The following is a 26,770-nucleotide window of genomic DNA, read 5'->3' as shown; positions in this document are numbered from 1 at the left end:
CCAGGTCACATCTAAGTGGTGTAAGATGATGAAAGCCAGGGTTTGGAGGACTGGCCAGTCTATCAGTTCGAGTCACAGCTGCCCAGTTTGGCTTAAGGCTAATGCTTGAAACGAGTTGTCTTTAGCAGGTGGAAGGGACAGAGAGAAACGGGGGCAGCTGGGGAGGTTGTTGGTGGCTCCAGAGTTGTTATAATGCTCAGCATTATAATAAAGTGAACGTGGGCTCACGAAAGCTTGTGCTTCCATTGGGTACCGCACACACACTCTTACTTAGCCTATACGCACACGTCTCTCCTCTGCCTCGTGGCTAACAGGGCTGACGCCCCCTCTCCCTCAAGGTATGACCTGACCCTTCCCCCTCCACCTTTTACAGAGAGATGAGCTGAGGAAGGAGAGAAAGAAGTGGCTGCTCCGAGACCGCAGCCAGGGCCCCGGGCTCAAGCCCCAAGCACCGCCGGGCCGAACGCACGGACCACAAGTCCCGGCACGCCACGCGCCAGCCGGCTTGTCAGCATCTTGCCCAGCCCGGACTACAGCTCCCAGCATGCCCAGCACGTGTGGTCCTCACGCGGCCTTTCCCACCTCCTCTTGGCCACGTCACCCCCACCCAGCTGGAATCACGTGGCCCAAACTGGCCCCTCCCTTTCCCCGCCGCGCCCGTCCCGATTGAGCTACCGGGGCACCACGTGACGAAGAAAACCCCGGAAGCAGCCAGCGGAGGCCGTTTCCTTGGCTACGACACAGGAAAGCGAAGGGCCGGTTCCTTCCGTTTGCGCGGCGGCGCTAGGAGCGCGGCCGGGGCGCCGGGGACGGGCCGGACCATGGGGCTGCGCCGGGCCTAGCGGGCAGCTGCTGCCATGAGCGGGGCTGTGGGGGGCGAGGCGCGCGGCGGGGATCCCGGCGCCCGGTGGCGGCCATGGGGGCTGCTGGCCTTGGGCCTCCTCTCCGCCTCGTCCGTGCTGACCGCCGCCCCCGCCGCCGGAGCCATGAGCAGGGACGAGAAGCGGCGCCTCGGGTAAGCGGAGCCGGGGGCGATGAGGCCGTCTGAGATGGTAGGGGAGGGGGACCCGCTGTGGCCCAGCACGGCCCGGCCCGGCCGGCGGTAACCTTGACCCGCTCCTCGGCGGCGGCGACAGGGCAGGGGCGTGGGTGACCCCTCCCCGCCGCGGGAGCTCGCCCGGGCCTCCCCGTGCCGTACCGGCAAGCACGTTGCCAGGTCTTTAGTATGATATGATCACATTAGAAGCTCAAAATGATCGTCTTTGCCGCAAAACCGAACACGCAAATAGGGAAATAAGTCTTTGGGTAGATGCAATATCTTGTATTTGACCAACTAAATCTTTGGGAAAATGACCTTAAATGACCTCGTCTTATTTACTTTATATTGCTCACTGTAAGGTGCCAGTGAGTGAGAAGTGGGCAATCAAAGTTGAAGCAGTTTCTTATGACCACTTACCTCAAAATAAAGTGCTGGCAGCAAACCCACAGGTTGGTTAAGGCTCCCTGAGAGTAACTTGGATTTTGCATTTGCTGCATCAGTGAGCTACTTCAAAAATGATTGTACATTTTGAACACTTTTACTATTATTGGTTGTAAAAGAGTTGAAAGGAGCGTATGGATGTGATCATTATTGTACACTTGGCAATGCTGGTGGCGAGCCCCAGCCTTCCCCTGCTCCTCCACATTGTGGTCACCAGGGGCAGACCGGGGACTCAGCCCCAGGCACCTTCAGGCAAGGATGAAGGCAGATGGTGTTGAGCCGCTTCACCTGATAGCTCTATGATGTTGGGAGCCTGATTTTAATGCTTGGATAAAACTTGTTTTTTCTCAAAGCCATTTTTACATGGGGGGGACACTGAGCTTCCCACTTCTGGTTCTTCTCTCCATAGTGCCAGGGAGGCTTTTTGGACTGTGTCCTTCAGGCCTGTTCTGTCCAGTGAAGGGAGCTGTGTTCTGCGTGAGTGCCCAGAGAGATCATTAAGATGCCTGCAGCTTTCTGATCCGCACAGGAGGGTTGTAAGCAGTCTGCACTTACGAAACTTTCCTTCCAAGGATCCCTGAGCACTTGAGCGCACCTTGTGCTGGGCTGTTCTCACGTGGCCCCCTGGGCAGTTGAGATCTCTCTTTTGCCTTGTCTCTTTACATGCAGGTGTGCTTTATTTAGCAAGTCCTATGCAGACTGCCCTATGATCTGCCTGTGTTTGTGAATTAGGATCTACCAGCAGGAGCGCACATACCTATAGGCTACTTCTGATAACGTTTGTACTCCATTTTCGCAAGGCTGTGCCAGTAGAAAGAACCCCCTGTTCCTCAGAGGTGCAGTGGGCTACGTGCACACGTGTGGTGGATGGTACATCATTTGCTTAACAGCATAAAGTGAGGCTGGTCACAGTTTTTTTTTTTTTTCTCTTGCTTACACTATAAAAAATGTTGGTTATGTGCATTCCTAGTGAAGCTCATAAACTGTGCAAGCGCATAGAAAATCTTGGCCCTGATAATCTGCTTTGTGAAATACTCCTGTTTGTCTGAACAATTCATGAAATTGACTCAGTATCAAGGCTTCCTAAGCAGACTTCAAGAGACGAGGCCCCTGGGAATTTCAAGGCTGCTGTTAGAAGGATACTGTACTCTGAGCCTTAATGAGAGGCAAAGTTTGAGGTATAGTGTTCTGTAGTTAATAAGTTATAAATATGGTAAGTGCTTTTCCTTTTTTCAGTCACAAGCCTGTGCTTAAGTGAAGTGAACTAGATTCTGTCTGGAGGCTCTGGGTTAACACTTATAGTTGGAGGAAATGTACTCATGCATCAGACAAACAGAAATGGTGTTTGCTTGTGCCATAGGAGTACAGTTCATATCGCACAGAACTATATGTCTTGAAATGATTTTAATAGGCTAAATCAGTGGACACTGTAGACTTAAACTCTGTTTCTGCAGTTAGATCTGCGTATAGATCTCATCAGAGTCAGTGGGGTTCTCTGTGACCCTAGGGTTTCACCTCCACAGAATGTGATTGCAGGACTGGCCTTAGAATAGTGGTAATCAGTTAAATGACTAAAAATGGCATTGCAGGCTTTTCCTGACTTCATTGTAAACTTGTTCAGATAGGTTAAAATAACTTCCAGCTGCCAGGTCAGTGGATTTTAATCAACTGATTGAAAAATCTAGTTGAGTTCTTTTCTCCCCTACATCAACAATGACATTAACAGAGACTTTGGGAATGTTGCTGATGGTGCTTGAGTCAAAATAGAATCTATCCAGCTTGCTTTCTTGCCTTGCAAGGTTAACTGTAAGAATAAGACTTTCTTTTCACTAAAGTAGTTCAGCATGACAGAAAGCAGATCTGTTGAGGAAAAAAAGGTGCCATTTTATACGTTACATTTCTGACCTTGACAGCTTTTCAGAAATTAAAAAAAAGCATAGCTTCAATATTAATTTTAAATTTATTTTTATTTACCTGTGAAGATTTCTAATGTAGGGAACATAGAGTAATTTATGATTTTGCTATCCACTTAAACATATTACAAAAGTGTTTACAGTGCTTTGGATATCAACTGTTGCAGAAAAAAGGCAAAGCCATTTATTAATTTTTTGCTGTACCTAGTCATTACTTGTTTTTGTTGGGAATATCATCAGCTCTTTCAGGGGAAACATGGGATCTTGAACTGGGATCTTGACAATTAAAATACTTTATTTCACCTTAAATTCAAAGAGAGAGTTTTTCCTTTTTGCTCTGAGCAAGAGTGCCTAAATTGGAAAAGGTGTTTGTGCAGAACATTGATTATCTAGTAACTGATTTAGTCTTTTCAGCATCATAGCTGTGGCCAGAAAAACTTGCAAATATACAGCATCTGTAAGTTATTTTTGGAATTTGCATTTGACAGCTTGCTCTTTGCAAGTGGGATGCTTCAGGGAGCAAATAGTTGCACAGTGCATTTAGGAAACTAGCTAGATCTGTTCACAAGAGATCCCAGGATTAAAATAGTTTAGGAGTTATAGGACTGGAATGGGGTGTTGAGGGTGATTTTGCAAACTGTCTGCCACTCTAGGAGTGGCTTGAGAGGGGTATCTGATACTATCTAATGAGGTCCAAAGCAAGGATTTCTTTGGTAATATCTTTTTACCAGGACTGCAGTGACACCCCACCACTTCTGCAGTATGCGTTCCAAACACATTACAAAATGTCTTGGTACCAGTTATTTTATTTTATCAGCTTTACATGGGCAAGGTCAAAAGATTATGTGAATATTATGTATGTTAATGGTAATTTGATATTAATCTTCAGGTATTCATGTACAGTACTGCCATTCTGTTGAGACTTGATCTATAAAAGAGGAGTTATGAAATAAACCATTTATTAGATTTTTTTCTATGTTCTTTTTTTTTTAGGAGTCAAGTGCTGGAAATGTTTAATCATGCTTACAGTAATTACATGGTAAGTAAAATGCAGCTTTCATTATGCTTACCAGACTTTATTTTGTATTTGTCAGAAATACTGACTGGGTGCGTGCCCGCATCCCCCCACATTTTAGTGTCATCAGCAAATTTGAACAGGGTGCTTTTTACCCCCTTGTCCAAGTCACTGAGGAAGGTGTTGAACAGTGTGGGCCCAAGAACCGAGACCTGGGGGACCCCACTGCCCACATCTCTCCAGGTCGAATAAGACCTGTCCACCACCACTCTGGATGCGGCCCTCCAGCCAACTAGTGACCCACCTGACTGTGTAGGTATCAATGCCACAGGCTCCTAGTTTTTTAATGAGAATGGGGTCAGAGACAGTGCAGTGTCAAAGGCCTTCCTAAAGTCCAGAAAGACTAAATCTGCTGACACTAAAGAGAGGGGCAGGAACTGAAGCTGAAATATGAACATCTAAACCTAAACCATGTAAAGTAAAAAACTACACACACACACACACACACACCGCCCCCCCTATAGAATAGGGCCTTACCATTTAAGCCTACTGGTTATTCTTGATGTGTATTTTCATAATAATATGTATATATATTCTGCTGAGTAGTGCATAGTGCTTCTTGACTCATTGGGTAACCATTGGGTGAAAGGTTACACATTTTCAAAATGCTTCAAATATGGTTAGCAAAACCTGTAGACATTCTAGCTGATACAGTAGTTTTTAATAGGTATTTGTTTTGCTGTGTTTTGTGTTCCTTCCTGCTAATAACTTTATTTACACTTGGTGGCTCTAAAATTAACTGGGTGCGTTTACATGATACACTACTGTGCAGAGCATCGCTAAAAAGGTGTGTGCTTATGCTACTGTGCAGTAACATCAGTTGCTGCAAATTGATTTAGTACTTGATTATATGAGTTACTAAACTTTTAATGCTCAGTAACTATAGTGCATTAATGAATGGGTAGGTGCACCCACTATGTTCTCTTTGATCTGTAATAATTTTTTTCTGCGGATACAATTTTACGGCTTGTGTAAAAAGTTCCATGCATTTCACTTGGAGCATGACTATATTGTATACCCTGTTGCTAAATACATAGTTGTGATGTGATTAAGTGTACTTGCTGTTGTTTACATGATACATTTGTCTCATAACTTATGATTTGGAGTCTTCTGTGTTCACACGCTGGTATATCTGAGTGTTTTTTGCCTTTAGTCAACTTAATGATATGCTAATTTCTTAGTATAGAAGCATTCCAGAATAGGTTATTGTTTTACTTCAGCAGTAGAGTAGCTGCATTTAAAATACTGTTTTTTGTGAGTGGGATGCTATACTTGATTGAAATAAACTATTTTGGAGGGAATATGAAGAGACAGCATCTGAAAAATAGAAATGATTTGCCATGTTCAGGTGTAGTTAATCTAGTTAAAGACTTCAACAAATACGTGTTTTAATTGCTGTCGTCTTTGTGTGGACTTCACAGGACATGTGTACTTTCATTCTTATTGCAGCATAGATTTTCTTTCATAAGTTGCACCTGTTCCCATCTGGCAGATTGCTCTCCCTTGTGTATCTTGCAACATGTCTATTTGTCAGTATTATGTTTTAACTCTTTAATTTCCAAAGAGGTTGAAATGATTGACACTTACAAATGATCATTTTACAAAATGTATAGGAAAGTTATGAATCACAAAGAATCTCATTCATTCTGTATATTAACAGAAAACAAATGAGCCATTTTTTCTGTTAAATGTGTTCAACCTAAAACGCACAGAAGTATGAGGGGCAGAGTTTAGGCTTGAATTTTTTTTTCTTTAAAGAAAAGAAAACCTGAGGTTTGCATTTGGCCTCTCTCCCTCTCTTATCTTGATTTTTGTTCTCTCCATATCCTTACACTTGGACAGAAATCAGTTTTTATTTTGGCCGTAATTTCTTGCTTGTTTCTGGAGACCTGTTGCCATATAAATATGTCTGGCTTTCAGTTTATCTTCCTCTGCATTTTTGGCTTTTCCTTAGGAACATAACTGAGTCTAAAAATTAGACAAAACCCTTCTGTTAGCTGAGGGTACTGAGCTTTCCTGTAAATTTGATGGTTATGATACATTGCTACGTTTGTAGTAAGAAAGCTCTGGGTTAAACGGAAATATGACTTCAGATATCCTGGAAGCTTAAAGCAGGATGAGTGTTTACTTGCCACGTATGCTGCAGTACTAAACAAACAAGCCACGTTTCTGTGTTTGTTTTAACTTGAAGAAACGATTAGGGTTTTGACTTTGCTGACAGCAAGAATTAAGTGTTTTTACAGCTGCTTGTGAAACAAGCTGCTGAGAAGTGCTGATTTTCTGTTTCTATTAATACATGTTTTGGACTTGAGTATAGTAAAGACTGAAATTTCATGGTTGCATGTAAGGGGATTTACCTGTGTGTTCTTTTTGGTATGTTAACCAGAGGTTCAGAGGAATAACTTTTTTTTCTCTTGCCAGCAAGACATCTAGTATAGCAGGGTTTTTTCCTTAATACTCTCTTTAACAGTGTGTGAAAGCTTGTTGTGTTAGTCCCTGGTTTAGTAGTGTTTAGCATACAGTCTTGGCAGCAATGTATATTTCTTGTATGGGGATTTCACAATGCTGCTATGAACGTACTGCCCAGATATGTAGGAATATGGCACTTATTCATTCTGAACTTGTGCTTACAAATTCCATAAATCCACTTAACCAATATACTTTGTGTACCAGGCTTTGCTTTTATGTCCCCTTCATTGCGACTCAGTAACCTTAACTCATCTCTATATTTAAACTAAGCTGAATTCCATCTTTTTTTTTCTTTTTTTTAGAAGGTTTCTAGTTCCTCATGATAGAGTACTACTTTTATTGTGCGTGGTGTTTCCTCAGTTGAATGCCTTTAAGCCAACTTTGTCAGAATTCTTTGGTTACCAGTTTTCTTTGTAATTTTAGTTGGCAATCTCTTGATTTTGATTTTGCAGGGAATCTTATGTTATCCTTTTACAGACATTCGAGGTGTACCTCATATCTAAGTTCAGTATTTGTCTCAGAGATGCCCTTAAGCACTCCACACACTCTTTGGCTGGATGGACTGGATATTGGTACACTTTTTTGTGGTCTAACAGTCATCAGCCACAGATAAAGAAGAAGCTACTGCCATGCTATCTTATCCGTAGCTTGGGTTTTTGTTTAATCAGACACTTGAAAACTTACATGTCAGAAGTTGACCAAAGTTCTGCTTCCTTTAAACAGGTTACAATGGTTTAATGTAATTGTACCATGCCTGCCCTTTTTACTCCTGTTACCCATTTATTTTGTTCTTCTGCAGGAACATGCCTACCCAGCTGATGAACTTATGCCTTTAACTTGTCGTGGCCGGGTGCGGGGTCAGGAGCCAAGTCGTGGGGATGTAGATGATGCCTTAGGAAAGTGAGTACTTGAAGCAGTGATTGTCATGTATGAATATGTAACCATCTTAACACAATTTGCAGTTTGGATAGGACTAGACACTTCTGTTGATGTGTTCAAAACCTGTGTTTTTAAAAAAAAGGGATTCCATTTGCGGAAAAAATCAGACCTCTATTAAGAAATTGTAATGGTACTGGGAGCAAATCATAATTAATAACTTTGGTAAAATTATGTACAGTTACTCTTTTTCTTTGCTCCCATGCAGCTAACGGGTGTGTAATTTGTTTCTTAATCAAGGAAAAGGAATTGGCTAGTTCTTACTGAATGCATAGGAAGTTAGAGCAATCTTTTACACTATAATTTTTTGTCCTTCGCAAAATTAGGAACATAAGAATTGCCACCTAATGCATCAGTGAATTCAGTGGTAGAATAAAGCTTAATGAATAATAAGCCGCAATTTAAAAGTCAAGATAGTTTCCTGTTTTAAATGTTATCTGGGAACTTAATTAGAAAAATAATTACTGTGCAGTTGTTAGCATGAGAATTTACCTCCCAGAGAAATAAAACTGTTATACAAATTGTCTAGTCTGTGAATTATGAGATTCAGTTTTAAGCCACTCTGTCACAAAATGGAAGAACACAACTAATGTTCTAGCATAAAATGTGTACTAAAGTAGATAAAGACTGTTCACTTAAAGTGCTTTTCTACCTAAGAAAATCCTTTATCCATATTGAAAGGTATTGAACTGGTATGTTTTGAGTCTCAGTGTTATGTTAAATCACAAAGAAAAAGTGCTAAGCAGCATTTGTAACCTTAGCTCCTCTGCATGTGTTGTACAACAGTCTTTAATTATACAGAGTAATCTAAAACTATAGGCCAGTCAGTCTTGCCTTGATCCTGGGTAAGCTTTTGGAGAGAATTATCCTGGCACATGTCCGTGAGGGGCCAGCAGGGGAGTTTATGCTTCAACATGGGTTCATTAGAGGCAGGTCCTGTCAGACCAGTCTGGTGGCCTTTTATGACCAGGTCACAGAATCCTTAGACGCAGGGGTAGCAGTAGATGTTGTCTTTCTGGACTTTAGGAAGGCCTTTGACACTGTCTCTCACCCCATTCTCATTAAAAAACTAGGAGCCTGTGGCATCGATACCTACACAGTCAGATGGGTCACTAGTTGCCTGGAGGGCCGCATCCAGAGAGTGATGGTGGACAGGTCTTATTCGATCTGGAGAGATGTGGGCAGTGGGGTCCCCCAGGACTCGGTCCTTGGGCCTGCTCTGTTCAACATCTTGGATGAGGGGTAAAAAGCACCCTGTTCAAATTCGCAGACGACACTAAGATGTGGGGAGAAGTGGGCACGCTAGAGGAATAGGCTGCAATCGGATCTAGACAGGTTACAGGGGTGCGCGGATGAGAACAGGATGGGTTTCAACACTGACAAGTGCAAGGTGAGGCACCTGGGGAGGAACAACTGGCACCATACCTACAGGCTGGGGAACTCCCTTCTCATCAGTGCAGAGGCAGAAAAGGATCTTGGAGTCATTATTGATGCCAAAAGGAACATGGGCTGACAGTGTGGGGACGTGGTCAGGAAGGCCACAATTGTACCTTGTCATGCATCCACAGATGCATCACGAGCAGGTCCAAGGAGGTGATCCTCCCCCTCTATGCGGCACTGGTCAGGCCGCAGCTGGAGTACTGTGTCCAGTTCTGGGCGCTGCACTTCAGGAGGGATGTGGACAACATGGAGAGGGTCCAGAGGAGGGCTACTTGCATGATCAGGGGGCAGCAGGGCAGGCCTTACGAGGAGAGGCTAGGGGACCTGAATGTGTTCAGCCTCCACAAGAGAAGGCTGAGGGGGGACCTAGTGGCCATTTAAAAACTAGTCGGGGGGGACCAGCAGGCATTGTGGGAGTCCATGTTTCCCCGAGCAGTACCAGAGGTAACAAGAAATAATGGTCACAAGCTGGCAGAGGGTAGATTCAGGCTAGATGTCAGGAGGCGCTACTTCACTGTCAGGGCAGCTAGGATCTGGAACCAACTTCCAAGAGAAGTGGTGCTAGCTCCTACCCTGGGGGTCTTTAAGAGGAGGCTGGATGAACACCTTGCCAGGGTCGTTTCCTGCCATGGCAGGGGGTCAGACTTGATGATCTGGTCGGGTCCCTTCTGACCCTACCGACTATGAAACTATGAATTACCTGATGATACATATTTCTTAAGTGACATTTTTTTTTCTATATCCTTAGGTAATCCTTCTGTGAAATGTCTTTTGTTTCTGTCCTTGTATATTTGCACTTTTTTACTGTTGTAGTAGTCACCTAAATCTGTCTTTAATACATTTTTGTGTAATGTCTGTTCTTAACTGATTTAGTCATCATCAGCTATATTCTGTGCAGTATTTTCAGTCAGCAGCACAGGTGCAATTCAGGGGGTGAGACATAAGTCAGCTTTTAATTTCCTGCCAATTTGGCGGGCATTTTATTTATGCATCATGAAATTTTCATTATTATTCTGTTATGCTTAACGAGCAGTAATTTTTACAAGAACATTTTAATATTATGCATATCCAGAAGAATCTTTTCTGTAGTTGTAATGGTCTGCACAATATAGTGCATAGTTTAGGAAGGGGAAGCAAGTATGATATACTTAAATCATGAATATACTTAAATTCACCACTGGATTCTGGTGTCTAGATAGGCGTGTTTCAGATTAAAGGTTACAAATTCAATTTTCAGTTTATTTTTTGACATTATTATAGTCAATTAAGAATGAAATCAAAGTCTTGTAAAGATGAAGTCAAGTAATGCTGATTATTTAATCATCTGTTATGTAAAGCTATTTTTTTAACTTGCAATCCATGAAAATTGAGTCACATTATTTCAAATACATTTACATTAAAAGTAATGAAATTCTTATGTACATTTTCAGGATTCTAATTAAATAACTGGTTTAAATTTTGTCGCATAGGTTTTCACTGACACTGATAGATACCTTGGACACTCTTGTGGTAGGTTTGGCTTGTTTTATGCTGTTTTACTGATAAACAGTTGTCTATTTCTACTGTTGTTCACATTTCTAGAGTAGAATTATGTTCTATTTTCAGGTGAACAAGACACATTAAGTAAGGAAACTGTTCGGTTTTATTCTATCCTTTAATTAGTTACTACCAATTATAAGGGCCTTTGATACTATGGGTATTGGTGTTCTGGAATTCACCATGTAGAAAAATACTAAAATAATCCCTTGGTAGTCATCCAGATGAATTTGTATTTGATGGTGATAGTACTGTGCCGTATGTATTTAAAAAAGTGCATATGTTTGATTCTGACACAGAAGAAACCATCAGCTCAGCCATTAAGGTATTCTGCAAGACTTACCTTCTCTAAATTTGTTCATATGTTAGAAGTGGGTTATGAGAGTGACCGATTCATGCTAACCATTGCCCATTGCTCAGTGAATTTCATGTATTTTTAAATTATATGGTATATACATAGGCACAGGGGTTGCATGATCATATTTGTATCTGCTTAAGAGTTACAAGACTCCATGAAGGCTAAAGCATTGCCAAACATAGCATTCTTTTCCATCCCTTACTATAGGCCTGTGTCCACTAATCGGCTAATCTTTAGTCTTTTTGTAGTCCTACAAGACGGATTTTGCTTTAATAAGGTACAATATGACTAGAAACAAATTTAATTTTATTGTAGCTCCATGAAAACAAATCTGATAAAAAGCGATGAGACTTTAAATGGATAAGGTGCCTTTGCTAGTAGTCTTAAACGATATGTTCTTGCTTCACCTTGAAATGACTTTTGGTTATTAAAACCCTCTCTCTTTAATACTTAATCACTTGAAACATCTTTGCAATGAAAATTATCCCTTCAGAGTCCAAATGGAATAGAAATGTCTGGGTCATATTTAAGCAGTTTGTAGTGTAGTTTGCTGTGATGTACCCCCTGAGGCGTGTCACTTCTCTGTATTGATAGCAGTAATTTGGTTGGTTGAAACTCATTTACCTTATTCATACCTCACTCTGCTGTATTTCTCCCAACTATGAAAATTAAAAGAAGCTTGAATGCTGATGTTAAGTCCAGATTTCAAGGGATAGAGAATATAAGATTAGGGGGCAGAAAATAAGAATAGTTCTAGTGCCATCTCTCACAAGGAAAACTCTGCCATGCACTGTAGTGATGGGAAAGAACAAAACTGGGTAATTATCAAAGACATATGAGACATTTTCTTTCAACTCCTTTATTGTTTCTTACCATTCAAATCTTGCTACAGCAAACCAAAACTACAACAATAGCTGCCAACACAGTGTGGTAGGGGGGTGGTGTGGTCAGGGAGAAAAGCAATCTGAGGCATCTTGAATGTTTTCTGTTTTAACATGCTGGGAGTGTCTACACAAGTCCCTATGGCACTGTTGTTACTGCACCATCATTTAGTATTTTGGAAATACCAACTGACAGCGCAGTAGCAGGCTGTTCTGCCCAGTCTGCGTGGCACGCAGTTATTTTTAGCTGCTACGTCGCTGTAGTGACGCACAATACCAAGGGAGTGCATCACTACAGTGATGTAGCTGCAGTTTTCTGGTTTTTGCCCATTGATGTTACAATGTTATGGTGATGTAGTGTCTCGTGTAGATGCGCCCACTCCAATGTGACTGCCCTACGATTCACTTCAGAAAATGCATCTTATAGCATGTAAGTCTGAAATACTTTTTATTTTTGTTTTTCAGGTCTTAAATAAAAACAAAGAGTTTGAAGTGGCTGTAAAAAAAGTGATAAAAGATGTTAATTTAGATAATGACATAGTTGTATCAGTCTTTGAAACTAACATACGAGTCCTTGGGTAAGCAGTTGACTTTTTTTCAGTACAGCTCAAGCGTATGTCTTGGCAAACATGGCTTTCTGTTCAAAAGTTTCATTTGGTATTAAAATGGTTGTTTTCTCCCCAGGTGTGCCAGCTCAACAGCACTTGGCATGTGTTTATAAAAAGTTTTTAAGTAGCTAGGGAGAAATAATGATTGTGGGTATTTTGAATTCAGTTGACCCTATCAACATTAGTTGCAATAGTTATTCTTAGTAATAGCTGAAAGAGTGGCTCACGTTCTGTCAGACAACTTATTTACCCAGGACAGGTGCAACGTGAAAGCCAAGTTTATATTGCCAAAGGTTTGTTACAAAAGATATTTATTTTGTCTAGTTAGAATACAGCTTGCTCAATTTCAGATGTCTTTATTATCTGTATATTGAATCAAGATTGGGTGTGTAGGATAGGAGGGCTGGAACTAGAGAGAATGCTGAAATTCCTGAGGGGGGGAGAATTATATGAACTATGAGTGTATTAAAAATATGAGGTGCTAACACATCCCTTTAATTATGTTTATAGATATTAACCAAATAGAAACTAGGCCTGTGCAAAGCAGCTAATATTCGCTTTGGATTCAGCCAATTCGGGGGACAGTGATTCAGTTCAGTTATTCAGATCACTGTCCCAAATCAGATTCGGCTAAATCAATTCAGAGATTTGGCTGCTGCTGAATTGAACAAATCTCTGAATCACACAGGAATCCCTATCCCCTGCCTGCTCTCAATGGCTGCCCTGCTCAGCCCAGCTCCCAGCTCTTTGGGGGAAAAAACCCCACTCACCAGTTCCTGCCTGGTGTGGTGGGGTGATTGCCACTGCCCCACGCTGCGTGGGGGACTCTTCCACAAGCCCCAAGGCCACTGCAGCAGCTGGTGATCCTGTGATTTTGTTTTTTGTTGGTTTTTTTTTTTTTTTTAAAGGGCTAGGATCTGGGGTGGGAGGGGCAGCCATGGGGGGGCTGGGAGAGCAGACAGGGGTTGGGGGCTTGTGGCAGAGCCCCCCCACACACACACAGCGTGGGGTGGTGGGAATTGCCCCTCCCCCACCTGGCAGCATCCAGTGAGTGGGGGCTTTTTTTTTTTTTTTTAAACAACTGGGAACAGGTTGGTGGGGCATCCATTGGTGGAGGGGGCCTGGGAGAGTGGGCAGGATTGGGGGGCTGGGGAAGTAGGCAGGGGATGGGGCCTGATGGGAGCCCCCCCATAGACCTCTTCCCCCCCTCCTCCAGCCCCTTCTCCCCCACCCCCTACTTAACAGCTCAGAGTCCAGGTCCAGCTCCCTGCTGCAGCAGGCGTGGGCTGCCCGAATCACCAAAGCTCTCAATCTTTTCCAAATAAATTCGGACCTTTTAATTGGCCCCCTGGTTCAATTCCGATTTGACGATTTGGCCGCTGAATCAGGCCGAATCTCCTCCAAATTGAATTGGTACCTGAAGCTTTGCACAGCCCTAACAGATACTTCAGTTCATAATTCTCAAGTATATGTTCAAGCAGTTTGCCCGTGCAAGTAAAAGTACTAACAACAGTTGTCTGCCTGAGCTTGAACTGTGTAATGTCACTTATCTTACGACAGCCATTGAGATAATAAACTTTACCTTGTATATGTACAGGATTAGTAATCTCATTTGCATAAATTTAATTTTTTCCTGTGAGTTTGAATAGAATGGATCATTTTCCCAGTGGAAAATGGAACAATTATGGAGCCTTATGGAACAATTAATAATTACAGTGCAACTTCATTATAATGAACCCCTTTGTGACTGAGAGAAATGTTCATTAAAAGAGAGTATTTGCTGTAATAAAGTTAGACAATTGGCTACATTGGCAGACACTTTTTTTTATTCATTATGACATTCGGATTGTTAAAATCAGGGTCTTATTATAATGAGGTTATACTACAGTTATATAATCATAATGCTTTACTCTCTCCCTGACTGAAAATATTTGTTATAATTCATTGCAGTCAGTGGATTTCAGTCTTTTTTTTAATTCCCCTAAAGGTTCAAAGCACCCGCTGACCTCAGCTGGAGCAGGCATTGGTTTTGTCTATTTAATTTATTACACGCCAACCTTCTCAAAAATGGCTTAGGGTGGCTTACACAAGACAAAATTGCTTACCAAAATGGAATAAAATGTGCTCAGCAGTGTTGACAATCTGGCCCAATGTGAACAAATTACAATTAGTTATCCAGCACTTGCCACAAATGATAGGAATCATTGCACTTCTGTTAAAATGAATGTGACCGTCTAAGATGAAATGCACATTTTTTTGTGTTTAGAGGTCTTTTAGGTGGGCACTCTGTGGCTATTATGCTGAAAGACAAAGGTGAATACATGCAGTGGTACAGTGGTGAACTCTTGCACATGGCAAAGGAACTGGGCTACAAGCTTTTACCTGCATTTAATACCTCTAGTGGTCTCCCCTACCCACGAGTAAGTATTTTATGATTATAAAAAATACATAAGCAAAACTTTAATATTTTAGCAAGTTACTTAGAGAGAGGGAGAGCTTTATTTGTGACGGATCACATCTTAATTTTTTTTCTAAGCTCATTTAATTTATCGCCGTTATTAAATATATGGGAAATAGCATTTTGTAACCTATACTTACAAACTCCACCCAAAATTAAGTTAGCAAGCCTACTAACTTTCCAATCATGCTAAAGATGAACCAGATTACACTGATTTGGATTATTAGTAATGAAAAAATCTCTTGGCATAACTGTCTTCTAACATTTTGCACATTAATAGCCTAGGCCCCACAGATAAGCTGAAGGAAAAATGTTTCTTCACACAGACTCATTTTCTTATGTGCAAGTTAAAAACTTATAAAAAGTTGAGCTGAATGACCTCCACAGCTTGCTTATTGGGAATATTAAGCTTACACTTCTTGGGTTTAGCTCGAAATTATTCTTCATAGTTCAGGTTTAGAAGCAAACCTGTCTCAGACTGAAACTAAACTTAAAAACCCTCTAAACTTCCAGGAAACCATAAACCCAATCTTCCAGGCAGCTGTAGGCCTAAATTTCTAAGTGTGCCATGCATTTATGAAAAATTTACCTAAATGGCCACTTTTGCAATAGAATTAAAAGAATGGTTACAGTATCAGAAGAGACTGAATCACGAATTAATATAAAGCATGACATCAAAGTTGTTATACATGCATAATAGAGAGTGCATGTTTGCAGTTTGTAAGAAGTGTATTTGTTTTTTCTTCTTTAGGTTAACTTAAAATTTGGTGTAAGAAATCCAGATGCTCGAACAGGAACAGAGACCGATACCTGTACAGCTTGTGCAGGTACCTTGATCCTTGAGTTTGCTGCTCTAAGTCGATTCACAGGAGCATCCATATTTGAGGTTTGCTTTCCATGGTCTCTTATATACTGGGTTTAGATATTCAGTGGCTTTCTGTTATAGCCTTAATTGTACAAGAATTTATTAAAATTATTTTTGTAATATGACTTGTAATAATTGAACTAATCATTACAATAAGTAATACAATCATTGTATTGTCCCTTTAATTTTCATGAAAATAATTTAGTTAACATTCACAAAAATTTGGGGTATTAATTACATTTGTGAATGGCTATAGCTTTTGCAATTTTTGTCTTTGTAGGTGTGTTTTAGATAATTATTTCTGGAAACTGCTGGTTTGTATTTTTATTACAAATTCTAGAAAGACATTTTCTAAAAGCAGTAGTATCGTTACATAACACAACTTAATATATTGAAGGGAGTTGTTTAGCAGATTCTCAAGAACACTTGAATTGAGAAATGCTACTGGTTTTGTTAGAAAAAGAGAATTGCGATACTGAAAATGCTGTTCCACCCTGGTCAAATCCCTGAAAAGTAGTTCATGGAGAAGATGGACCTCTTCCTCCTGAGAGATTTTTGTGACTTAATGCGCTTACTTCTGTAATGTGCTTAAGACTATTTGCTTTTCAGGGACTTGAGCAGGAAATAGTATCACGATTAGGCACCCAGGTCTACCTAATTGCTTAATAGATGGAATAGGTTCTGGCCCTTAGGAGATAAAATGCAGATCTGTTCTGAAAAAAATCACTTGAAATAAACTGAATATTGTTTTACAATGTTTTCTGTACTTAACATAGCTACTAATAAAGATTCTGTAAACCAGATCAGACCAGCATGCAATACAGTGGTCTCCAGATTGCATCCTACTGATACACATGTGACCTGAGTACATTTACTAGGGTGAAATGTATATACTGATTATCACTTAGCAAACAACTCTGTTTGCTGAATAATAGACTATCATCCAGCTTTTCCCAACTGTTAGCCCTTCAAACCAACAGAAGTGTGGAGCATTAGAAATTCTAATTTTAAGAATTGAAGTCCCAGGTAGAATTCAGGAATACAATTATACCGTGATTAAGGTGTCATTTCTACATCATCACGTTCCAGAGGGGAATTCCCTGTGGTTCAGTGGTAGAATCCTTGTCTGCCACACAGGAGACCCAGGTTCAGTTCTCAGATGTCAGTGTGACTACAGCCATGGAGGCACCAAACATCTGGACTCAGTCTGGCCTTTGGGTTTTGCCTCAATAACTTAAAGAAGGGATAGAAGGTCTGGGCAGCCTCCTCTCCTTCTGAATCCTGCCTAGGCATATGCAATGGGGTCTGGGCAACCCCTCATGCATACATCATGATCCAGAAGATCGACATCACTTTAATATTTTTTTGCTTTGCAAAGAAGTAGAATAAAGTATAATAATAAAATTAAGGATTTTCTTCTCTTTAAATGAAACTTGAAAGAACATTTTATAGGAATATGAGTGTATTGGCTATGCATTCTTCTCTAACAGTAAGATTTTCAAAAGTCCTGAACGTTATTACACCTGTTGAAAGCCAAGAATGTCATCTACAGATAAGATTTTGTTAACAATATTCTAGACATTAGTCTTAAGAAACATTTACTCTTTATGTCATCTATGACAGCTTATTAAAAATTGCACACAAGATATACTGGGTGCTCCTATAAGCCTTTGCATGCTAAATTTAATTGACCGAGTACCCTTTTCAGAATTTCTCTGGGACATGCTGCTGCTTTTCTTGCTCATGTCCTCGTGACAAGGTATTTAGAAGAACTTCCAGATTTGTTGGAATCTGACAGGTCTACACCATGAATTTGCAACCTCTGGGATGTCAACCATGTGCTTTGGCATCCATGCCACCCCTAGTTCCTGGGACATGCTACTAGCTTTTTCCATAATTTGTGCATGTGTACAAGCACAAGGGAGTGGGATATGGGAGATGGAGATGCCGAGGAGAGAGAGGGAGAAACAAATTATTAAGTTATTCATGGTCTTTATTCCTCTTCATTACTGATCTAGTATGCTAATCTAAATGTGAACCTAAACTTAACCAACCATTAAGTTTCATTCTCGTTTGATTTAGGAACTTCTGCATATATTCTTTAGTATTCTGGCTCTTACCATGGTCTTGCTTGTCTCACCTGTTTTTAATTACTCTTCTTTTGCTTGTAATAGTTGGTTACTTTAGATCAGCAGTGCCCTGTTTCAGCCAAGTTAGCTCCCAACTTGGATTCATAGTGCTCTACACACAGCTTTCACCATATTCACTTTTTATTGGTGAAAGTAGAAAAACCTTTTGTAGGAGGTGAATGCAAGAGCTTTTCAAAAGCACTCACCTTTGGTGTAACTTGGGTCCTTGAAGCCAACTGGAGTCAGGGTTGTTCTGAAAATATAAGTGCCTGCCTTGGTGGTCTTTTTGAAAGCAGGTCTTTTGATCCACCTTATAGAATTAATTAATCCGAGATACAAAAGCTTTTGTGTGTGCAAGCTCATTACATAAGATGGTCTTTTTATCAGGTCTTTGTCCCTTTTTTGGATCAGTTGTCCCTTTATGTCCTTGCAGAATATAGGTGCCTCCAGTTTACTTCCTTATTGGATGGAGCAAGTGTTTCATGTTGAAACTTGTGAAAAGGTGTGATAATGGGCATAAAGAAGGGATCATGTAGAAGGCAATATGGCCGGACTGCAGTTTTACAATAATTTAGTTGCATCATTCAGTTAGAGGATCTTGACATGGCAAATTTTTGAAGCACTTAAAATACTTCCTTTGCTCCTAGGGTCTTATACCTACTTTACAGATCAGGAAACTGAGGCATATGATAAGATGACTTGCCAAAGGCTATGTTGTGTATTGCTGATATTTGTGTAAAGAACTTGGTCCTGTTAGTAACAAAAGCACTGGCTGGCAAAATAAAATTTGAGCTAAACTTTTTCTCTTTTCAAGAGAACTTAACACATTATTCAACTTTGTTCTCTCTCTGTCTAAGATATAAATGGTATATAAAAACGTTTAAAAGTTTTCATCATAGTACCTTGATTTTAGTGGAGGAAAAATCCCAAAGCTTATGTAGCAGTTCTGACATTTTACATGCTTTGTTTTTCCTATAACTACTTTTTAATGTTTTTGTTTTATTGCAGGAATATGCACGGAAAGCACTTGATTTCATATGGGAAAAGAGACAACGCAGTAGTAATTTAGTAGGGGTGACTATTAACATTCATACTGGAGATTGGGTTCGCAAAGGTATATGGCTTTCACAATCTAGCATCATTAAAGCTCTTGAGAGAAGAAAAAATGAAAATACTGTTCTTTTGTGTTTGTCAACATTAATATGTCATTAGGATGGACATTATGGATGGATGTTAACATGTCATTAGTAGACTTGCAAACTTTCAGATCTGAAGAAATTGGGCACAGTGAAGCCTCATTTTGTCTGTGAGAGTATTGTGGTTGAAAAATCAGCTTCTTTATTTCAGAGAAGGTATTTCATAATTTACTGAATGCTGAGAAATTGCCTAAGGATAAATTTTCAAAAAATCTACTTCAAGTACAAAGTAAAGTACAAAAAGGACTGCAGTTGACTGTTTGGGCTAGTATAAATATTTTCAAATGAGTAAATTTAAACATTTAGTTTAGGAATATGATCAAGTAAGCAATTATGTTTGAATATACTGATTGCACAGCACTCTGCAGCCATTTATTATTGTACGTGCCCCTTCTGTTTGTGCTTGCAGTTGTGCTAACAGCAACTCCTTGTGCAACCAGTAGCCTTGGAAATCAAAATGAAATGTGACGGTTGAAACTGTTTTATCCACATAGCTATTTAAATTGAAACCACCACTTCTGTATCTTCCTTTGTTACTTTTAGACAGCGGTGTTGGAGCAGGAATAGACTCATATTATGAATATTTATTAAAAGCCTATGTCTTGCTTGGAGATGACAGTTTCCTGGAAAGGTTTAACACAGTAAGTTGACTGAATTTTTTTGCTTTGGTATTAAGAATTATATTTAGCGTTGTCAGTCATCACACATTTCCAGCCATGTGCTTCATGGACTTTTGGAGGGTTTTTCAACATCTCTAGTGCCACTGCTGTTTCTTGTCAGTTGCTGCCAAACTTCAGCTGACTACTTTTCCTGTGTATGTTTTTTTTTGTCTCTGACCAAAAGGATGGATCCACATAATACCTCTGTAACCTAATGATCTCACTGCTTACTCCCAGCACCGATTTTAGGACCGCAGTTGGCAGTCCAACAGCTTTCCAATTGGGGAAGGACTGTATTAAAACTCTAGAGCTCATCAGCCCTGCTTGCATTTGCTAAGCTTTTCTGTAAACCATTGCAAGACTTTGCCTACCATAGACTGAGCTGCAAGTTCCTTCTGGCTCTTAGAACCACAGATGAGACTGAAAAGCAAACTAAATCTTGGGTAGCAAGGCAATGTCCAATTATAGAGCCATTAACCAGCCTGACCTATTTATGAATATAATGATAGGCATAACCTGACAATTATACTGCGTATGGCATTCTTCATGGATTGATTAGATTCATAAGACTGCTAAAGTAATTTTCTGAAAAGTATTAACTTTTTCACTAAAGTACAAGTAATACAAAATGGCAGTGTACAACTGAATTTCATTTTCTTGATTCTCATAAGCAGTGTAGAAATGAGGGCACTACATCAGTGATGGGTCTGTCATGACACCAGAAATACCCTCAGTTTATGTTCCCATCTTGCATAGCTTCCATTATAATTGCACATCCCATTGGTTCAATCCATGATGTAGTGTTACCTCCAGTAAGTCTCAGTCGAAGGTCACTGCAGGTCTCTCTTTTTAATGTAAGCATAAATAAGACAGCTGTCTTAGGGAATAGGAAAGGTGAGTCAAAGCTTCCTGTCGAGCCAAACAGTGATTAAATGTGTTCCAGTAGTCAGCTCTTTCTTTACTTCTAACATTTTTTTTAACATGTGCATCTTGGAATTCTGAGCTTTTGCCAAAGAGAGTGAGAGACTATAGCCATGTTTACTGCCAGCCGAAAGAGCCAGTGAAAAGAGACGAGTTCTAGTAGTAGCTAAGCAGACAATTGCCTAATTGTTGTACAGCAGCTGAATGTATGTTGATTATCCATGTGTGTGTGTGTGTGTGTGTGTATGTGTATGTATGTGTGTGTGTGTGTGTATATATATAATAACTTACTGTGAAGCCTTCTAGTAAGTATGAAGTCTTCTACTGCCTGATTAGTATAGCTGTGAACTATATATTTGATTATCAGTAACTGCAGTGGCACTGTGGTCTGAGACCCTTTATTTTGCATTAAAATGAAATGTAATAAACCACCAGTTTCAAATCTCTTTTGAAGTAAAAAAACTTATTGCTAACGTGAGCTCATGGTACTTCTGATGTTTCTCAGCACTACGATGCTATAATGAGATACATTAGCCAACCACCTCTTCTGCTTGATGTTCATATTCACAAGCCTATGCTGAATGCTCGGACCTGGATGGACTCTTTGCTGGCATTCTTCCCAGGACTGCAGGTAAAGTTTTATAGCCTCCAATGCATAGATTACATTTAATGTAGTCTTTAAACTTTGTTAAAACTGAATATATAAATTATAAAATAAAAGTGTAAAGTTGATTATGCTCAGTGCTTTTTAAAAATGTTTTATTTTGTGGGGGGTGGGAGTTAGAGAGGGATTTGTTGGCTTCTGCTCCCTCTGCTGGTTCTGTTATATTATACAGTTGACATTATTTCCAAGTCTGTAGTGTGTAGTGACTTGAAGAGAAACTACCTTTTAAGTTTCATATTTTTGCAATATCCACTTGTCTGCTTCTTTGACTACTTTTCTCCTTGATCATGAAAAAGGCAGCTCAATTCAAGTAATCTCAAGGTCATACTACCAAACCCTAGTTCTCAGTTTTAGGGATCCTAGTTGTCAAGTTGACAGTTTGAATGCTCACATTTGAGAAGTGAAATCTAACAGTTTTAAGGCTTATCAAACTCTTAGTTTACATTTTTTTCATACTAAACCACACTAGCCCTAATGGTTTCTGTGAATACGTGTTACTTCTGTCGGGCTTCCCTAAATGATTTCCTTTTCTTTTAGAAGCTGCTGGCATTCCTTATTAGTTCCCCTGCTTGCCTTTCCTCCATGATCTACTGCATAGTATTCAATAAATTCAAATAAATTATTTCTGATGTTAATTTTCCCTTCCCTATCCCCATCCCTTCTCTAATGGTCACTTGTAGCAACCTCTTGTGAGAATCTAACTTCCTGTTGTATTCCTGCCCTCTACTGAGAGCAAATTGGTATGTGCCCTAATAATAACAGTTTCTTGTTTACCTGCAACTAGCTCCCAAATTAAGTATTAGGAAGACTTGCCCATTCTTTAGTCCATTCTGTAATCAGTTAGATCTGCATATTCACAAATTATTCTAGATTTCGTGCTCTTCTTAAATCCCAAATAACTTTTTGTCCTTTGAATTTCCAAAGCGATTCTCATGGTGAAATCTCAGCTGAAGGGGAACAGCCCAGTCTTCAGATTTTATGCCACAAATATTTTGTAAATTGCACAGGCTTGGCCAAATTTCCTTTAAACCTAGTAGTTCAGTTTCAATAGCTGTATTCCCTTTCTCAGAGGACAGATGGAACTAGTATGAAATGATGGTCCCAGGGAATCAGTCCCTTTTCTAGCTCTTAATTCCATACAAAGTTGTTTTTGGTTTTTGTTTTGTTTTTGTGGGGGTTTTTTAAAGGAAAAAAAATTGTTTTCTGTTGAAACAGAAGGCCATAATTTACTGGATTAGTGTGCTACAAATATAGAAATTACTGTGTGTTTGTGACAATACTGCAAATGTACTTTTTTGTGATTTTAATCTTTATGTTCTTGAATTCTAGGTACTGAAAGGTGACATTAGACCTGCTATAGAAACTCATGAGATGTTATATCAGGTTATAAAAAAGCATAACTTTCTTCCTGAGGTAAGGCAGTAGGTTTGTTTAGATCATGTAAACTGTTTTGATCTGAGTAATATCAGCTGTTCATTTGGAAAAATCTTGGACATATTTCTAATTTAAAAACAAAGGCTGATTTTTTTTCTTTTCCAAGATTATTCTGCAGCCTACAGTCCCTTTATATGTAATGGCAGTGTTGTGGAAGCATAAAGTATTCCTGTTAAACACAATTTAACTAGCTCAGTACTGTGAAACTATTGCTATTAATTATTGCTTACATTTTATATCATTTTATTTTATTTTTTTTAAGCTGCTTTGGTTCATCTTGCTCTTGTGTTGAGATTAATTTGAAGTCCCAAAGAAGGTAAACATTCCCTGCCCCTCACTTCTCCATGCTTAGAAGCATGTCCCTTCCCCTGCCTGCTGCAGTTGGTATCCCTACTTGTCTGCATCCTCTTTGGGGCATCCTATCCCACTCCAGCCAAGCTGTGGGGACTGGGGTCAGCCTAGGGCGGCAGCAGCAGTGGTTGGTAGGTAGGTTTCCTTCCCCATGCCTGCTCCCAGGCTAGTGGGGAACACCTGGCAGGAGCAGGCAGGGAGTGGAAACCCACTCACCTTCCGCCACTGCCAGTGGCTGTGTCCCTATGCAGCCTGGCTGGACTGGGTAAGGAGCTCCCCTCCTCTCCAGGACAGCAGGGACACAAGCAATGGCAGGCAAGGTGGGGCTGAGGGGGAATGGGAGGGGAAGGAATGCACCTCTGAGCACAGAGTTGAAGGGAGATAGAGAGTGCTTACCTTCTGCAGGACTTATTTTGAGCCACTACTCCTGCTGCATGGTCAGAAAGAGTGGTGTGATTGTGTCACAGCACAGAAGTATTTCTGATCAGAAGTATGCGCTACTGCTACTTAGTGCCAAACTATTTGTCTACATTCTAAATCACCCTGTGAATTTTTATGCTTGCATCTATTTTTTTCCCCCCACTCAGGCTTTCACAACAGATTTCAGGGTTCACTGGGCTCAGCATCCTTTAAGGCCAGAGTTTGCAGAAAGCACCTATTTCTTATATAAGGTGAGATCACTTTTCTTTATTTTTGTTTTTAGCTGCTAGACCAGGGATGGGCAATTATTTTGAGTGGAGGGCCACTTACTGAGTTTTGGCAAGCCATCAAGGACCACATGACAGGCAGCCAGGGGCAGATGCATATTAATTTTCTAAATTTTTTAGGGGCCCTGTGGGCTGGATAGAATGGCCTGGTGTGCCGGATCCAGCCCATGGGCTGCATTTTGCCCATCTCTGTGCTAGACAGTTAGATTCAGATTTAATTGGTGCCATAATCTAATGCTGAAAGAGTGGAACTTGGTTTCACTTCATCCATTGTTATCAAAAAATTAAATATGCCAGGAAGCAAGCTGCAGGCACATTTGATTACTAGAAATGGTTTGAATATTTTTACCTCAAGGCTAGAATGAACAGTGTTTGGGGGCCCAAGGGCCAGATTTTTGAAGGCATTGATCAGCTTAACATAGATGACTGAAGAACTGAAGGCAGAAAAGGTTCTTTGGGTAAATGTGATATCTTTTATTAGACCAGTTAAATAGCTGGCAAAACTGTTTTTTGCAAGCTTTTGGGCACAAATCCCCTCCTTCAGGCATAGGAAGAGTCTGCTGTTGTTTTGTGTTCTTCTGGATTGAATAGAAGCCAATCTGCATTTTCACAGACCTGCTTTTTGCATATGTGGATAGCAAGAACAAAAGGCAATGAGAGACAGTAGGTGGGGAGGGAAAAGAGGGGGTTGTTGACCTTGTGGTAGAATGTAGCTAGTAAAATGTAGATGGGTTACCTGGGGTTATCTGATGGCAGACCATATTATGTGCCATAAATCCAGTGTCTATATTTAGCCCATGATTTAGTCTAAGTTAATAGGCTTGTGTGATAAAGGTGTTTTGTAGATTTCCTTTGAGGATTTCAGCTGAGAGATTGGAGAGAGAGAGGGAGAGAGAGTGGTTGTCTTGTGAGAACTGTGTATCCACAGGTAATTGGAAATTTTTGTCTTTGGTCAGTGGGCATTCATTATGGTACACAGTTGTTGTTTGGGTTCTCCTACATATTTTCCATCAGGGCATGAATGCCTTGTGCCCCTGGAGGCTGGGGTGGCACGGTGAGTTCCTGCAGGTGGCAGTATCACTGTCGGTGGCAGGAGTGAGGCGGCGGCAAGTGTGGAGCTCCTGTAGGCAGCAGCAGTATCAGTGGCACCTTCTCACAGTGTGCACTGCCATGTTCAGGGGGTGCATGTGTACCCCCTACGTGTTGCCAATGCATTGGGGCATTTAGTGCACTAGATGAGATGTATTACATTTCTGGAGGTGCAGGTGTAAGATCCGGGAATGGTGATGGTTCTGTTGTGGGATTGTAGTTATTGTGGGAGTGATGGCGATGCGTTAGAAGGTTTTATATTTCTTGTTCTGGCGTGGTCTGGATCCATCTGGTGTGCTTTGGGCCATAGGAAGTTTGCTTCGAGTGATGAGATTGGTTAAGCTCAGTGCTTGTTTAAAGGCTAGGATGGGTGGTTCTGGGAAGATCTCTGTGTATGTCTTTAGACCAACATGGTCTTACCAACACCCCCAAAACATGGAGCGCTTAAGTCACATAAGTCTCTTAGTGCTGAGTAGAGTATAAAAGTAGAGTTATGTTCACACCTGAATAGTCAACCTAAATTGTTTCATTTTGCTAAATAAGAGTTTTTTGCGGTATGTTGCCAGATTTATTTTTAGTGCATTATACAGCAAAGTACAAGAACATGGTTAACAGTTCTGAAAGTAACAGCAATAAATTTTACATAACACCAAATGCAATTTTTATTTTAAAATAGGCTACTGGGGACCCTTACTACCTAGAAGTAGGAAAAACACTTATTGAAAACTTAAACAAATATGCTAGAGTACCTTGTGGATTTGCTGCAATGAAAGATGTTCGTACTGGAAGCCATGAGGACAGGTAAAAATGTGTGCAATTATATTTAACTTAATTTATAAAATATGAAGGAGAATCTGCATGTGTTATGCTTATTTGAAGTAATAGAGGGGAAAAATTTTTCAAAACTCTAAAGGCCTTGTTCAGTCCTGTGTCCCTTCAGATTGCTAAACCAAAGATCATGGTAAATACTAATGGAATGCATGCAGTCTAACTGGTCTTAAACATTTCCAGAGTTCATAGAGTTAAATTGCTTTACTAAAATGAAATGCATTTTCTGATAATCCTGATTTTTCTCTCACTAACTTGTTAATGGTCTGGCAGATTTAAATGTGAAGACTCATTTGTTTTAAAAGTGACCTGAGGTTTCTTGAGCAATTGTTTTGTTTTTTGTGTGTTAACTCTTATTTTAGTACTGCTTTTCCACTGAACATTTTGAACTCCTCTCCCTGCCCTCCATCTCAAACCCAATTTCCTCTTACAAAAATTCTGCAGTTGTAACACTCTAGTACCACCAGCTATTTGAAAAGCACTTCTTTACTCTCTTCAGCGACTGAAAATCCTGGACAGTTGTTTTGGAGAAACTTTTTTTGTTTGGAAAATATTTGTATGTTAAGGATATCTTCTCTTTCTTTCTGTCTCTCCATAGAATGGACTCTTTCTTCCTGGCTGAGATGTTTAAATATCTTTATCTGCTCTTTGCTGATAAGGAAGATATGGTATTTGATATAGAAGATTACATCTTCACTACAGAGGCTCATCTCTTACCTCTTTGGCTCTCTACTACAAATCAAACAATCTCAAAGAAAAATTTAGTAAGTGGT

The 26,770-nt window shown here is 40.3% G+C and overlaps 1 protein-coding gene across 1 annotated transcript in view; it reads left to right on the top strand.

Annotated features, from left to right (window-relative positions):
* Window positions 1-698: 698 nt before the first annotated feature.
* EDEM3 (ER degradation enhancing alpha-mannosidase like protein 3) overlaps window positions 699-26,770 on the top strand; it is a 45,827-nt gene continuing 19,755 nt past the window's right edge. Inside the window, exons 1-14 of the mRNA XM_090048265.1 lie at window positions 699-1,015; window positions 4,387-4,432; window positions 7,737-7,837; window positions 10,783-10,822; window positions 12,554-12,666; window positions 14,963-15,116; window positions 15,906-16,040; window positions 19,157-19,262; window positions 19,888-19,985; window positions 21,430-21,555; window positions 22,918-23,001; window positions 23,961-24,044; window positions 25,846-25,970; window positions 26,596-26,761. Of these exons, the coding sequence (XP_089904391.1) occupies window positions 858-1,015; window positions 4,387-4,432; window positions 7,737-7,837; window positions 10,783-10,822; window positions 12,554-12,666; window positions 14,963-15,116; window positions 15,906-16,040; window positions 19,157-19,262; window positions 19,888-19,985; window positions 21,430-21,555; window positions 22,918-23,001; window positions 23,961-24,044; window positions 25,846-25,970; window positions 26,596-26,761 (1,536 nt within the window). The 5' untranslated portion in view covers window positions 699-857. The remainder of the gene's footprint in view (window positions 1,016-4,386; window positions 4,433-7,736; window positions 7,838-10,782; window positions 10,823-12,553; window positions 12,667-14,962; window positions 15,117-15,905; window positions 16,041-19,156; window positions 19,263-19,887; window positions 19,986-21,429; window positions 21,556-22,917; window positions 23,002-23,960; window positions 24,045-25,845; window positions 25,971-26,595; window positions 26,762-26,770) is intronic.

The sequence above is a fragment of the Crocodylus siamensis genome, chromosome 5, assembly GCF_052110815.1.
Source record: "Crocodylus siamensis isolate JL-2025a chromosome 5, ASM5211081v1, whole genome shotgun sequence".
Lineage (NCBI taxonomy): Eukaryota > Metazoa > Chordata > Crocodylia > Crocodylidae > Crocodylus > Crocodylus siamensis.
Note: the sequence above shows the minus strand (reverse complement) of the source record. Positions and strands in the feature narration are given on the sequence as shown.